Source organism: Ovis aries, chromosome 2 (genome assembly GCF_016772045.2).
Source record: "Ovis aries strain OAR_USU_Benz2616 breed Rambouillet chromosome 2, ARS-UI_Ramb_v3.0, whole genome shotgun sequence".
Classification (NCBI taxonomy): domain Eukaryota; kingdom Metazoa; phylum Chordata; class Mammalia; order Artiodactyla; family Bovidae; genus Ovis; species Ovis aries.
This window is the reverse complement of record NC_056055.1, coordinates 117,289,242-117,304,060: the sequence shown is the minus strand read 5'-3', so window position 1 is coordinate 117,304,060 and position 14,819 is coordinate 117,289,242. Positions and strand designations below refer to the sequence as shown.

At 41.6% G+C, this 14,819-nt stretch overlaps 1 protein-coding gene across 4 annotated transcripts in view; it reads left to right on the top strand.

Annotated features, from left to right (window-relative positions):
• UGGT1 (UDP-glucose glycoprotein glucosyltransferase 1) overlaps nt 1–12,848 on the top strand; it is a 116,291-nt gene extending 103,443 nt beyond the window's left edge. For 2 of the 4 annotated variants that reach the window (XM_012130346.5, XM_004004484.6), the window contains 4 exons: nt 375–489; nt 6,453–6,569; nt 6,996–7,164; nt 8,762–12,848. In XM_012130346.5, coding sequence (XP_011985736.2) covers nt 375–489; nt 6,453–6,569; nt 6,996–7,164; nt 8,762–8,787 — 427 coding nt within the window. In that variant the 3' untranslated portion in view covers nt 8,788–12,848. Of the gene's footprint in view, nt 1–374; nt 490–6,452; nt 6,570–6,995; nt 7,855–8,761 lie in introns of those variants that run through there. The other 2 variants (XM_060411070.1, XM_060411069.1) reach the window with 1 other exon arrangement.
• The last annotated feature ends 1,971 nt before the right edge of the window (nt 12,849–14,819 follow it).

The following is a 14,819-nucleotide window of genomic DNA, read 5'->3' as shown; positions in this document are numbered from 1 at the left end:
ACTATAACACTTGGTTGGTGTTTTCCTCTGTAACATTTAAGATATCATCAGGATATCTTTGACTAATGAGTATCAATTACTATAGTTTTTATTATCAAACCTGCTGACATTTGCTAGAAACCTTCTTTTGTCAGAGATTATTTCCTTTGAAACAGTGACAAAATGAGCTTGTGGTACCAGAATACGGGTTTTGTAATCACTTCCTTAGCCGTCTTTGAAGTGGTACGTAGTGACTGTGAGCTCTACTGTGAAGCCTCAGCTTACCTTTTCCACGAGAAACCAGAATGTTAGCCTAGTGATCTGTTCCATTAGTCAGTGGGGTTGCTTTTTCTGCCATGATCCATGGTTATAACAAGTGGATTTTCTCTATCCAGTGCGCTGTACGTCGTGGATCTGAAGAAGTTTAGGAAAATAGCAGCTGGTGACAGACTCAGGGGACAGTACCAAGGTCTGAGCCAGGATCCTAACAGCCTTTCAAATCTCGATCAAGTAAGTGGCCCTTTTTTTGGTTAACAGTTTTGGTGATGGGTGCACAATATTGTGTCAGAAAATGAAGTAGTATTTGCTTCTCATTTCTCTCCGTTGAGATAGTGTTTTGTTTCTTCATGGAAAGGAATTTGTGTTGTGTGTGTGTGTGTGTGTGTGTGTGTGATTTTTATTTGCCCTTAAGAGAGGACATAATGGTAAAAAATATGATAGGCCTGATGTCGGTTTGGGGAGGGAGATGGAAGGAGGGCGCTGTCATATCTTCTTATTTTGTGCCCAGCTAAGCTGATAAATTTGTTTCTCTGCCTGCTAGGGTCAGTTTGTTTCTCTTCTTTAGGAACCAACTATCACAGCACAGGATGTAGTATTGTTATTTCTCTTTTCTCTATACAAAAACCATGGTGTTTTTTAAAGAAGTTTAGCCGAATCACTATTTATTAATGCTAAACATTTTTTAGAGGTGAGATTGTAGTTTATGCTGTAGGTACATAGTTTCACATACGTTGTTTTGCTTAGGTCTGCTTTAAACATTTTTAAACCTTTATTATGATATTTAGCACCCATAAATAAGAGTGTACAAAACAAAATATATAAGTACATATTCATATGCATCAGTGAAGTACCACACAGCACACACCCGTGTACTGCCACCCAGTTTAGGAAATTCAACTTTCTTAGCAACCCAAAGCCACTGTCTTCCGCAACAGCACCCTACCTTTTGTGGCAGTCATTCCATGGCTTCTCTGTGTTGAGTAACTGCTTACACATGTGTCCTTAAACACTATAGGTTTGCCTGTTTTTCCCCCTGCCTGTCTCAGTGGGAATGTACAAGGTGTGCTCTTTTGAGTCTAACTTCTTTTGCTCAGCATTATGTTAATGAAATTCATCCATGTTGCTGCATGAAATGGTCCTGTGTTTTGTTTATTATAAATTTGGATTGTTTTCCATTGTTGTCGTCCATGGATAATGCTGCTGTGATCAGTTACACGTGTCTTGGTTGATGCAAGACATTTGATGTACATGCAGATACATGTACACGTGTTTCAGTTGTGCATACAACTACACGTTGAATTGCTGACCCATCAGATTGGTGCGTCTTTATCTTTATTAGATAATTCCAAACAGTTTCCAAAGTAGTTCTGATTTATGCTCCCATCAGCAGTGCAAGGATTCCTGATGCTCTGTGTTCTGAGTAATGCTTATTATTAATCGAATTGATTAGATGTGAGCTGGCATCCCATGTGGCTTTCAATTGGAGAATTTAATCGTGAGGTGGGATTTACATCTGCCAGTTTCTTACTTGTTTTCTATATATCTTTTGTGTTTCTCAGTTCCTGTATTACTGCCTTCATTAATAGATGTTTTAGTTCCTCTCTTGTGTCTTTCACTGTGTACATGGAGATTTTCTGGGGTTTTGTTTGTTTGTTCTAGCCCACTTGCTCTAGTCTGAGAAAGTATTCTGTATGATTTTAGGCATTTAAAGTTTGTTGAGCTTTGCTTTTTGATCCAGATACGGTCAGTTTTGGTAGATATTTCATCTGGTTTTTGTTGTGCTCGAAGTCCGAGGAGACATATGTGCTGACAAAGCAAGAGATTTTATTGGGAAAGGGCACCCGGGTGGAGAGCAGCAGGGTAAGGAAACCCAGGAGAACTGCTCTGCCGCGTGGCTCACAATGTACAGGCGGTGTCTCCTTTAAACCTTTCCTGAACTCTTCCGGTTGGTGGAGGCTTATTAGTTCGTATTTCTTATCAGGATCTCCTGTCATAAAACAACTCATGCAAATGGTTACTATGGTGCCTGGCCAGGGTGGGGCGGTTTCAATCAGTGCTTCCCCTAACAATTCCCCCTGCAAGATGGGGTATATAGCGGCGCCGTTGGTTCAGGCTCCTTGAGATTGTTTGGGTTCTTTCTTACATGTGTTGCCAACACCTGAGGGGTAGAAAATCCCTGTTGAGGCAAAAAAGGTTTTACCCAAGGAGGAGGGCTTGGTCAGGGTGTCCGATCCGCAGTCGGAAGACGATATCTCAGACTTGGTGTACAGTTCCCAAGTCAAAGGTGCCTTCTGAGGGCCAGCCTACATGGAAGGTCGGCCATTCTGCACTGCAAAAAGTTATTACTTTGTTCTTCTTCACCAGCACCGATAGATTCTGTGCTCTAGACTTAAAATCAGAGAAGTGGTCAGTCATAAGAGACAAAGGAGTAGAAGTTGTTTGTCCCATGATTACAGAGAAAAACACAGGAGACCAAATGAGCACACAAAGAGCAGAGACAGTGCCGGCACTCACACAGATGCAACAAACAGACAACAAATGTACTTCGGCCAGAAACACAGTACTAGGTCTTCCCGGGCCCCCTTTTTTTAACCTTTTTCTCCCCTTGAGAGTATCTTACCAGCAGGACGTCCACAGAGCCAGCCGCCTCCCCAGCACAATGCCAGGCCTCGGCCTTCTGCTGGTCTCAACCAGAAAACAGAGCCAGCCGCCTCCCCAGCACGATGCTGGGCCTCAGCCTTACGCTGGACTTAACCAGAAAACACCGGTGTTCAGAGATCTCTCCTCCTAGTGAGGAAACCCCTTCTGCCAGGAGAGTGTTATTCTTCCCAGTTAAAGGGATCCTGGACAAGCCCCCAAATGTTATGCCCAGAGTCCGAGTCCCCAAAACTGAGAGAATAAGACGTCCACAGCAATGCAAAAGCATAAAGGGGTTTATTGCTAGCTCGAGTTAGGGCCCAGGTCTCATCCAGCACAGTGGAATCCGACAAGAGCCCCGAACTCTGAATCACATCTACTTTTATACAGACGGTTCTTTGTTCCTGTAACAGCATAGCTGATTGTTTAAACCGTAAGCGTGTGCGCGGGACTTTTAAACCTCGCATCCCTATCTAGATTGGCTCGGGTCTGGCGCGGGCGGGGGCTATGGGGATTTTTCTGATGGGTCGAGCTACACTGCCTGCGGGAGTTTCCAGTGCCTCAGCCTTCCTAGAGACTAAACCTCAGGCCTAGCCTGCCCCTTAGAGCCTGTCCTGGCTCCAGTTTGGTCCTAACAGTTTTATACCCTGTAGATGTTAGATATGATGCTTTTCTTTGTATGTCCATTAGGTGAGGTTTAGTGATAATGTTGTTACTGAGTCCAAGCGCAGTCTGCTTGCTGTATGACGAGGCAATAAATCTAGAGACGAGGTGTCGAATCAAGGAATAGCAACTTTATTTGGAAAGCTGGGTGTCCAAGAAGATGGTGGACAGGAGTCCTAGAGAACTATCTTATTGGGGTCTGGATGCTAGTTTCTTTTATAAAACAGAGAGAGGCAGGAGGTGAGAAAGTAAAGTGAAGAGGCTGAAAGTCTTGCAAAATATCTCCTGGCTTGCCCAGCCTCTGGGAGGGGATGTGTTGATTTCTTCTTTCCTGCAGCCATTCACAGGTAGACCAGAATCAGATCAACGTTTCTCTAAGCTGAACAAAACCTCTAGAGTTTAACTTTCAGGCAGAGGGACTGGGTTCCCCAAGGCAGGCCATTATGTATGCTTATTACTGTAGAAAGCATCCTTTTAGTGACTTAGAAAGCATCCTCAAGTGATAACAAAAGCAACAGGAAGCGTACGTTAAAGAAACAGATCCAACACGGAGTCGGATTCTGTTCTTTCCTGTTGCGTTATGTGTGTTTTGTCTGTTCTTCCATTAGTTACTGAGACAATTATGTTAAAATCTCTTTCCATAATGTGAAATCTTGTCTTTAGATTTGTCAGATTTTACTTGATGTACTTAGAGACTATTTTGTTCATTGCCTAAACACTTAGAAGTCATGTATATTTCTGACAAATTAACTTTTTATTATTTCTATTGATGCTTTTTGGGCAGGGGCTTGAAGTGTGCTTCATCTAATATTAGTATAGCTACACTGGTTTTCCTTTTAGTTAGTGTTTCGTAGTATATTTTTTTATCCTTCTGTTTTCAGTAGTTCTTAATCCTGTGTTTTAGTTCTGTTTCCTATAAAGAGCTTACATTGGTTTGTTTTTTCATTTGGTGTGACCATCATTTAATTTGAACATTAGTCTGCTGATAGTAAAGGTCATCACCAATAAGTTTGGCTTTTCCACAGTCCCCTTGCTAATGCCACATGTCCTCTGTTTCTTTTTTTCCTTAGTCAGTTTCTTTCCAAATGATTGAGAGTTTTTAATAATTCTGTTTCCCTCTATTAAACTATACGGTTTTAAATAATTTTTTAATGATTAGCCTGGAGGTAACAGCATGCATTTCTGACTTTGCAAAGGCTAATATTAAATGGTGTTTTACCCAGCTACTGGACAGGGCAAAGACATTAGAACAGTTCTTCTCAAATTTTAGCTTAATTAAAAAAAAAAATCATCTGAAGAACTTACAAAAGCATTCATCTTTGGGCCCCCATCCTCCACTGGCTGATTCAGTAGGTATTTGGTTGGACCTAAGAATCTGCATTCTGAGCAAACTCTGTGCCCCAAGTCCACATACTACATTTTGAGTAGCATTGTCTGAGAACTCATTAACCCCATTTATCCATTGTTAAGATCAAGTAATATTTCATTGTATGTATATACTACACTTTGTTTGGCTGTTCATCTGCTGGTGGACATTTGGCTTATTTCCATCTTTTGACTGTTGTAAATAATGCCTCTATGAACATTGGTGTGCAAGTATCTGTTTGAGTCCCTGCTTTCAATTCTTATGTGTATATACCCAGAAGTGAAACTATTGGATCATATTGGTTGTGTCTTTGGACAATAGAACATTTTATTATTAATGTGTCAAACTCAAAAGTTTTCCTAAGAAAAAAACTTCAAAGCATAGAGTCCAGTTGGCTAGAAAACACATGGGCTTCATCTACTTGGGATCAAGCCTCAGTTGACAAGGTGGATTTAGAGCTTCCTTTAAGCAAAACTTTGACATACAAGAGCCACATTCATTGCTTAATTGGCTTTTAGAAGGCAGTGCTGTTTTTCTTAGAAATGCCCTCAGGAAGGGAAGTCTGTTGTTTAGTTGCTAGGTCATGTCCAACTCTCTGTGACCCTGTCAACTGCAGCATGCCAGGTTCCCCTGTCCTTCACTATCTCCTGGAGTTTGCTCAATTCATGTCCATTGGTGCTATCTAATCATCTCATCTGCTACCAGCCACTTCTCCTTTTGCCTTTAAATCTTTCCCAGAATCAGAGTCTTTTCTAATGAGTTGGCTCTTTGCATCAGGTGGCCAAAGTATTGGAGCTTCAGCTTCAGCATCAGTCCTTCCAGTGAATAATCCAGGTTGACTTCCTTTAAGATTGACTGGTTTGATCTTCTTGCTGTCCAGGGGACTCTCAGGAGTCTTTTACAGTACCACAATTTGAAAGGATCAATTCTTCAACGCTCAGCCTTATGGTCCAACTCTCACATCCATACATGACTACTGGAAAAACCACAGCTTTAACTATATATATGGTTCTTTGTCAGCAAAGCAGTGTCTCTGCTTTTTAATTCACTGTCTAGGTTTTTCATAGCCTTCCTTCCAAGGAGAAAGCAGACTGTGAGTTTTAGCCTAAAGCTTTTCAGGTGCTTCTTATGGATAGGTGTTTTATGGATCATCTAAACTTTGGTTTTTAAAAACACCATAAATAAATACTGTAGGTACTTTACAGTTTTTGCTAAGAACTCTGTTTTAAAATTTTGTGATTGGCATGTGATATGTAGTGGCAGCTAATTTGCTGTTCATTTATTTAAATTTCCCATAGCACTTTATTTATAAATATTCTGTTTTGTATTTTATTGAAACATAGTTGATTTACAATGTGTTAATTTCTGCTATATAGCAAAGTGATTCAGATATATGTTCTTATTCACGTTTTTCCATTATGTTTTATAATAGGATATTGAATGTAGTTCCCTGTGCTCTATAGTAGGACCTTGTTGTTTATTCCCCTACAACTTCAGATTGTTGTGTTTTATTTTCTCTACTGAATAGGATTTGCCCAATAACATGATCCATCAGGTGCCAATTAAATCACTCCCTCAAGAATGGCTTTGGTGTGAAACGTGGTGTGATGATGCCTCTAAGAAAAGGGCAAAAACAATTGATTTGGTAAGTTGTGTGTGGCTCTTTTCTGCATTCAGTCCAGTCTGATGTATAGCTAGATAATTTGGTCTTTCTCTGTAATTGTGTAGTTCAGGGGTTGCAGGACTTGTTACAGTAACCTCAGCAGGAAGGTAAATCCTCTGTTGTCTAATGGGGCTGTTTTCACTATTTAGAATCCATGAAGTTACCATTTGTCTTCCAGATCACTCTGTGCCTTGTTGTTTTTCCAAACAGACTTTCTCTTTCTGCCTTCCAGTAGCGCTCCACGACTTCTTTGCAGAAGCTTTGTACAGCCCCTACCACATTGCTTCTCATATCATTGTTCTTTTTGTCCAGTTAGGACCTATAACCCAAGAATAGAAACACCTCTGAATGCTATGTAGCATACCCTTCCTTTAACTTGGCTGAAGTACGTTATTTTGATTTTCACAGTGTAATAACCCAATGACCAAAGAGCCCAAGCTGGAGGCCGCTGTTCGAATTGTCCCAGAGTGGCAGGACTATGATCAGGAGGTCAAACAGCTACAGCACCGCTTTCAGGAGGAGAAGGAAATGGGAGCGCTGTATAGAGACAAGACAGCAAAGGAGGCAAGCCGAGAAGGTATGTACAGATCTTTGGCTTTAGGTAGGTACTTCTTGGCCTGTCTGGTTTCTGTTGCAGAAACAGAATCTTGTAAGAACAAGAAGAATCAGTTATTCAGTCCGCCATCATGACATCTGGTAGTCTATATTTTTCCCTTTGCTTATTCAGTTGGGCTTCTAGACAGTATTTATTAATGTAATTGCTGCCTTTTTTTCTTTCTCTTTCTCCCATCCTTGTTCCTCTCTTCCTCCCTCCCTCCCTTCCTTCTTTTGTTTTGTTTTTTTTTGAAGAAAGAGTGCTTTGTGATTATTATTGTTTAGGGTTATGAGTTTTGTGATACATGACATACACTGGTTTCTCTGCTATGTGTACATTTTGAGTGGTAGCCAGTCTAAAACATTGTTAGAATACAAAAAGTGACTTTATATAAGCCTTTAATAAGAGTCACTCTGGATTTTAATTTATTCAGCTCAAAACTAATTCTAAAAAAGCAATTATAGAAATGGATCTTGAGTGATTCCCCTAAACATCCTGAAGACTATGCCATGATATTAAAATCACAGATGAAGTGTTGGACATTCACCATAAAAATAATGAAATTCATCAGTAAAACCTAAGGATTTTCATGAATAAATGGATAAAGAATGTAGACATACTGTTTAAATAAGATAAAAACACAAATAATAAATGAATTTGAAGAAACAGTAATCAAATTAAAGGACTCTAGCATTACTATTACTACATAGAAAAGAGTGGACATGTTGGTAATGCCGGGTTTCTCTGGTGGCTCAAATGGTAAAAAACCTACCTGCAATGTAGGAGACCCAGGTTCGATCCCTGGGTCAGGAAGATAATCTGGAGAAGGGAATGGCTACCCACTCCACCGTTCTTGTCTGGAGAATTCCAGGGACCGAGGAACCTGGCAGGGTGCAGACCATAGGGTCATAAAGAGCTGGACATGACTGAGCAACTAACACTTTAACTTTTGGTGATGATGCCATTTGTTGGGGAAGATGGTGGTGAAACTCTTCTGGGTGAATCTTGTTGAAGCTGTGTGCGTTAGAAAAATCCTTGTTAAAAGGCAGTAAATCAATCAAGATTCATTAAAATTTTATATCCTCAATAATTCCTCTCTTGAGAATTTACCTTGAAAGAAATAATTCAATACAATAAAGAAGTTATATACATGGAGAAATTTATTTTACTATCATTTTTTTTCAAGGCATTGGAAAACAGTTTAAACACCCAAGACTAGAAAATGGTAAATTACACTGCTACAGAGGAAAATGTATACACTATTAAGTGAAAAAATAAGAATCCTGACTAAACATATGTGCATTTTTACTAGAAGTAAATATTGTACTTGTAAAAACAATTTAGAGGGAGTAGGGGTATACAGTTAATTTCAGTGTTCTTGAAAATGAAAATGTATTTTTTGTTTTTGCTTTCAAAATATGACACAAACACACTAAACCAAAACTCCTAAAAATTTAAAAAGAGAGATACAGTGGAGGTGGGGCACACATAATAGGTTTCAATAGCAGAAAATGCCTAGTCTGTACTTTATAGCGTGATAGTGATCCATTTTCTCTCCACTTGCTCTCCTTTTCCATAGGACCTCAGACACATGAGGAATTATGATCTCCAGAGGAGGATAGGAAATTACACCATTTGAAAAACACTTTTTATATTAAATGCTAGTTTTTTTCAATTTGTCTATACAACTGCTGATGAACCGACTGGGCGTGCCGCCCTGTTCGTCCTGACTCCCGCACGCCGGCGGCTCTGGATCTCTGAAGTTAAGGCTTTCTACTAGATTTGAACCTCAGAGGAAGACAAGGAACTGATTTTTGGGGGACTCTATGAAGAGCAGGCCTTTCACCAGAAGAGAAGATGGCAAAAGCAACTGGAAGAGAAACAAGCCCACATGTGCTGCAGTGTCTCAAGAGGCCACTAGCGGGAGCCGCCGGGTCCTCCTTACCTCAGTCCACGGGGAGGGGCGGCGGAGCTCCCGTCTGCAGCCGGGGCCACCCTTCCGGGCAGACAGTGGATGGGGCGGCGCCTATGTGAGCATCTCCGGGGTTGCGCCAGTGGGCCCCTGTGCCCTTCCCCAGCATCAGGTTCATTGTTAAATTGAAACCCAACGAACAATCATGTGTCTTCAGGCTAAGCGCGGGGCAAATTAATTTGGGGGGAGGACGGCGGGGGGAGGGGGGGTGGGTTGGGGTGAGGGTAGGAAAAATAGCAGTAGGAGGGCTCTGGAATGTTGGGGGAGTGGTCATGAGGAAAACCAGAAATTGGCCTTTCTCTTTTATAAACCATCAGAACCATTGTAACTAATATGAAATGAAGACATTATTCTTATTCTGCACCCAGCCCCAATGAACTTTTTAAGTAATTGTTTTGTAAGCAATTTTTGTATTTGCAAAAGTCTTTGCTTTCTCTTCCCACTTTCTTAAAAGAAGTCTATTATTTCCTTACTGGATACAGCCATAGTAAGCCCCTCTTGTGATCCACCTTGAGGGGTTCAGAACTCCCTCAGGAAGGTCATCACATCATTTACCTGCTGTTTCTCTGCAGAATTTTTGTCTCTCAGACCCAGGGGAAGTTGGCTTTGTCGTTTCTCTACGAAAGACCCCCGGATCTGAGACCAGGAGAGATTTTGATTGTGTAATCCACGTTTTTCTATACACTGTTCTGTAGCTCTTTTAGTTTAAGCCAGCAGAAGTTGCCAGTGTTCCCCTTGTTCTGAGTCTACAGAGTTGCTTCTTGAAGCAAGTTGGACTCATGAGTCATGGCTTTTTGTGTCTTTAGCAACACAGAACAGCCTTTGGGCAGCAGCCTTTCCTGTTGGGTGGGCAGTGCTAGGAGGCGCCCAGAGGAGACTTCCGGTTGTGTGAGACTGCAGGTCCTGCTCCCCATCTGCCCAGGCTGCAGGCTACAGCAGCAGAGCACTCCATGGACTCCTTCCAGTATCTTAGGACAAACATCAAGTAATTAATTTTTTTCCGTATTCACATGCAAGCATTAGTTCAGGAGTCTGTAAGTCGGAAGGAGCTTTTGAGTTTGCTTTTGTAAAAACTGGGGAGGAGGGACTTGTAGATAAATTGATCCAAGACTAAAATGGTCCCTTAGAGTTGTTGCTGTTGGCAAAGGCAGTAGTGTGACCTGTCCCCCCACCCCACACCCCCTAACACTGCTCCTCTACTGGTTGGAGCAGCTAAAGGGACAGAATCAATGAGGATGAAAGACATTTGCTCAGTTTTATCTGAGGTTTAATTAAGCCTTCAGAGAAGCTGTTGCGGCCACCACTTGTGTCTCTAAACCATGGACACATTTGTGCTTTTTTCCAGTTTATTTTCTGGGATATTGAGCAGGAAATAACTATAAAGTCACTGGGATATGCTTTCTAAATGCTGGTTCCCTTGGGTCATGGAACAGGGCACCTTTCCACCTCCTCTGCCTGGTCTCTCATGCATATTCTGTGTGAGGAAGGTGCAGTGTGAAATCTGTTCTCTGTGCGGTGTGTATTCTCATTGCCCCTACCACCCTATATTGAAGTCTCTAAATATGCAGGACCCAGCCTGCTTCTGAGATGGCCTCAGACCCTCCTCCTCATGCCAGGAATTCTTGGTTCAAGTGGCATAAGATCTTCCAAAACCAAATCTTGAGCTCCCTAGGAAATGATGCTGCCACTAAAATTTGGTCTTGGTCAGCTTTGTCTGCTGTTTCTACTATATGAAAGCAAATTGTGACTGAAAAGATTGGTATATTTTTTTTTCTAAGAAACATGAATTGATTTCACTGAAAAGTTGAAGCTTCTGGAAACTGTTCACAGTGTATTGTTTCTAACCATCTTGTATATGTAATGAATTTTTTTCTTTCATCATGCCATAATAGAAAACTTGTCTTAATCAGTGCCAGAGTGATATGAAATAACATGACATGTCAGAATGATATGCAACAGTGTGACTGTTTATGTTCTGTGAACAGTGATATTTGATTGAGGTCAAAATGCGTGTAACAATCTGCTGTTGGGGCTGTGGGGACATGCCTGTGTTTTGTGTTAAAGTTGTCCTCTGTACGGAGCACGTTGAGGATGACGGTGTGTTAGTTTTCCATGCAGCTGATAGCGTTGACTCTCTCACAGCGGCATTTCCGATCGCACATGCATCTGGTAAGCCCGTGTATTTTGTGAACTCAGCTCTCTGGAGAGAGCAAAGGTTTTATACACATGAACAGGCAGTTCCAAGAATGGAGCTTAATTTCCTCTGCTGTCCTCACGACTTCCTATTGCGAACTTTCTTAAGATTCTGATGGAGTAAGCAACGATTATCTGGTTGCAGAGTCCCTGACGGCTAGGGACAGCAGTGCAGTTTCCAGAAGAGACTGGGAGGAAGGAAAATCCACTCCCTTTGGCTGGGAGTCACACCATACTGACCCTGCGACCTGGAGCCGGCCAGACAGCACCCTCAAAACAAGTACGGTTCCCCTTCCCCTACACCTGCTTTGTGAGTAAATTTAGGTACTTGAAAGCAGTTTTTTGCCCCCTACAATTGTCATGAATGGGTAAAAGAAATGATTCAATGCAAGAGTTCCAAGGGAACATCTAGTGTGTTTTTCTGAATAAAATGATGTTAGTACTGTAGTATCGAATTTCATGGAAATATTAAAGTTTTGGTAAAGCTATGTAATGGAAAATTTCTGTTGGTGACAACAAATGGAAGGTGCATTGTGTGCAGAGTTATTTAAATATATATTCCATTGTGTAATTTTAATAGTTTTTAAAATATGTTATTTTATGGGGACATTTTTGTGGGTTGATCAACTTGAATATTGCTGTTAAGTGTCTAGTCTGGTGGGATAAACTTTTTAATTTAAATTCCTGTTTTCTCAGTCTTGATATAACCTGACAGAGTTCACCAAATGTAGACATCATTAACTCAGGTTGCCGTTGCCATTTCAGAGCATCTGGAGGATGCCAGTTCCTTTTTCATTATTTGGTCTCTGATCTCTCAGTCTAATGCAGAAATGACTCTGCTCTTCTGGGTGACGATGAGTCAGTGCACTGACTGGAGGATCTCTCCCTGTCAGGGTTCATGAGTGCTGACAGTTTTTAAAAAACAAATCAGGAAATCAGCTTCAGAGGTAGTCCAGAAGTGAGGCCATCTACTGAGCCCTTTCCAATTACCTCACAGCACAGAGGCCGAATGTGGCAGATTTAAGTGGGACATGAGTTAGGGTGTGAGCCAGGGCCTTCATCCCACCTGTAATTTATGCTTCGCCTTACTTGTCACCTTTTAGATTTCCTCAGAGAAATGGGTATCATCCCTCTTTAAAATGAAAAGAGCAAAATACAGTAACCTAAGGTCAACAATTTGAGACAAAAATATCAAGTACCATGTTTTCCAGTCACTTGTTTTTGGTAATAATAAGGTAAACATGGAAAAACAAAGTAAAATATTAGAATTTTTAAAGAAACTATGTACTTAAAAAAAACTGTTTGTAACTCTTCTATTTTATTGTAATCATGTTCTGTGAAATGCACCATCGGTTTGGGTGCTGCCCCTTGCTTTGGAGCAAGCACTGGGGCGCTCAATGTCTGCAGAGCCCTTTGCGCCTGAAATGAACTGAGAATGAATTTCTGGTACTGTAATGAAAATGAGGTCAACACAATAAACTTTTCCTTCTCTTCTTTAAAACCCCCTGGTCTGTCACTCAGTTCTTCGGTCTGAGAAGAGTAGATGGGTAGAGCTTGAAGTTCTGTGCCTTCATCTGACACAAGCAGCAGGCCTGCACAGGAGGAAGAACTTGACCTGCACGTCTTGTCTAGTGAGGAGCTGGGTCCAGGTGCAGCCGATTCTTTTGGTTCTCAGGAGAGCATTTAGGTCTTTTCTAGGTCCCCAGCTCCCGGGAACTGCCTCAGGCAGGATCTGGCAGGGAAGTTGCCCAGAAGCACTAACCATACCAGGAAGGATGTCAGGGCCTTTGTTGATTTTGGAAATTCTCCAAACTACTCTGGGGCTGTATTTAAGGTTGAAGATACAGTTCCCGCCTTTCAGGTGCTCACTGGGCACTGCAGGCTGGTGTAATGAGAGCTGTTGCCGAGGTGAAGGCTGGGGAGGGGGCCCTTGTGACTGTGAGAACACAGCAAAGAACACCTGAGGTGGAGGAGGGGTTCGGTGTCCAGGAAAAGCCTCTGCAAGGAGATGGTGCTTAAACTGAAGCTTGAGGATCAGTAGCATTATCCATGTAGAACGAGGGAGATGGGGATACAGGGAGGAGTGAGAGCTGGTGTCTCATTTAGGGAGTCACGTGTGAACCTCTGTGGCTGGTGTCATGGTCAGGAGAGAGGTGCTGGAGAGGCGATCGGAGTTGGTCTGGGGCCATCAGAAATCCTCTGGGTGCCGGCATGAAATCACATTTTTCTTGTAAAAAAAATTACTACTGATGTATATAGCATGTGAAAGTACAAGTACACAAACATATACCTTGGTAGATTTTCAAAGGGGGAAAATTCCAGAAAGGAGGAAGCCACAGATTTGAATTTGCCTTACAGGTGTCTGGTACTGGGGGGAAAACACTTGCATTTGTGTCTCACCAGGCGAAAGAGCCTGACGTTGGGAAAGGTGATGGTTGCATGGCATCACCAACTCAATGGACATGAATTTCAGCAAACTCTGGGAAACAGTAAAGGACAGGGAAGCCTGGTGTGCTGCAGTCCATGGAATCACAAATCCTAAAAGATGAGGCTGTGAAAGTGCTGCATTCAATATGCCAACAAATTTGGAAAACTCAGCAGTGGCCACAGGACTGGGAAAAGTCAGTCTTCATTCCAATCCCAAAGAAAGGCAATGCCAAAGAATGTTCAAACTACCCCACAATTGCACTCATTTCACATACTAGCGAGGTAATGCTCAAAATTCTTCAAGCTAGGCTTCAACAGTATGTGAACCGAGACCTTCCAGATGGACAAGCTGGATTTAGAAAAGGCAGTAACCAGAGATCACATTGCAAACATTGTTGGATCATAGAAAAAGCAAGAGAATTCCAGAAAGACATCTGCTTCATTTACTACACTAAAGGCTTTCTGTGGATCACAACAAACTATTGAAAATAAAGAGATGGGAATACCAGACCACCTTACCTGCCTCGTGAGAAACCTGTATGCAGGTCAAAGCAACAGTCAAAACCAGGTATGGAATAATGGACTTGTTCCAAATTGGGAAAGGAGTCACCTTGCTTATGTAACTTCTATGCAGAGTACATCATGTGAAATGCCAGGCTGGATGAAGCAGAAGCTGGAATCAAGATTGCCAGGAGAAATATTAATAACCTCAGATATGCAGCTGACACCACCCTAATGGCAGAAAGTGAAGAGAAATTAAAGAGCCTCTTGATGAAAGTGAAAGAGGAGAGTGAAAAGCCTGGCTTAAAATGCAACATTCAAAAAATGAAGATCATGGCGTCCAGTTTCATCACTTCATGGTAAATTCATATATCATGAATCAGACATAAGAAATAGGAATGCATGACATATGAATGAAGCAAAAAAAAAAAATCAAGAGACAAATAGGCAACCAAGATATTGAAAGTATTGAATAAGAATTTTAAATAACTATTCAAAATTGGGAAAGGAGTATGTCAAGGCTGTATTGCTGGCAGCCAGCATG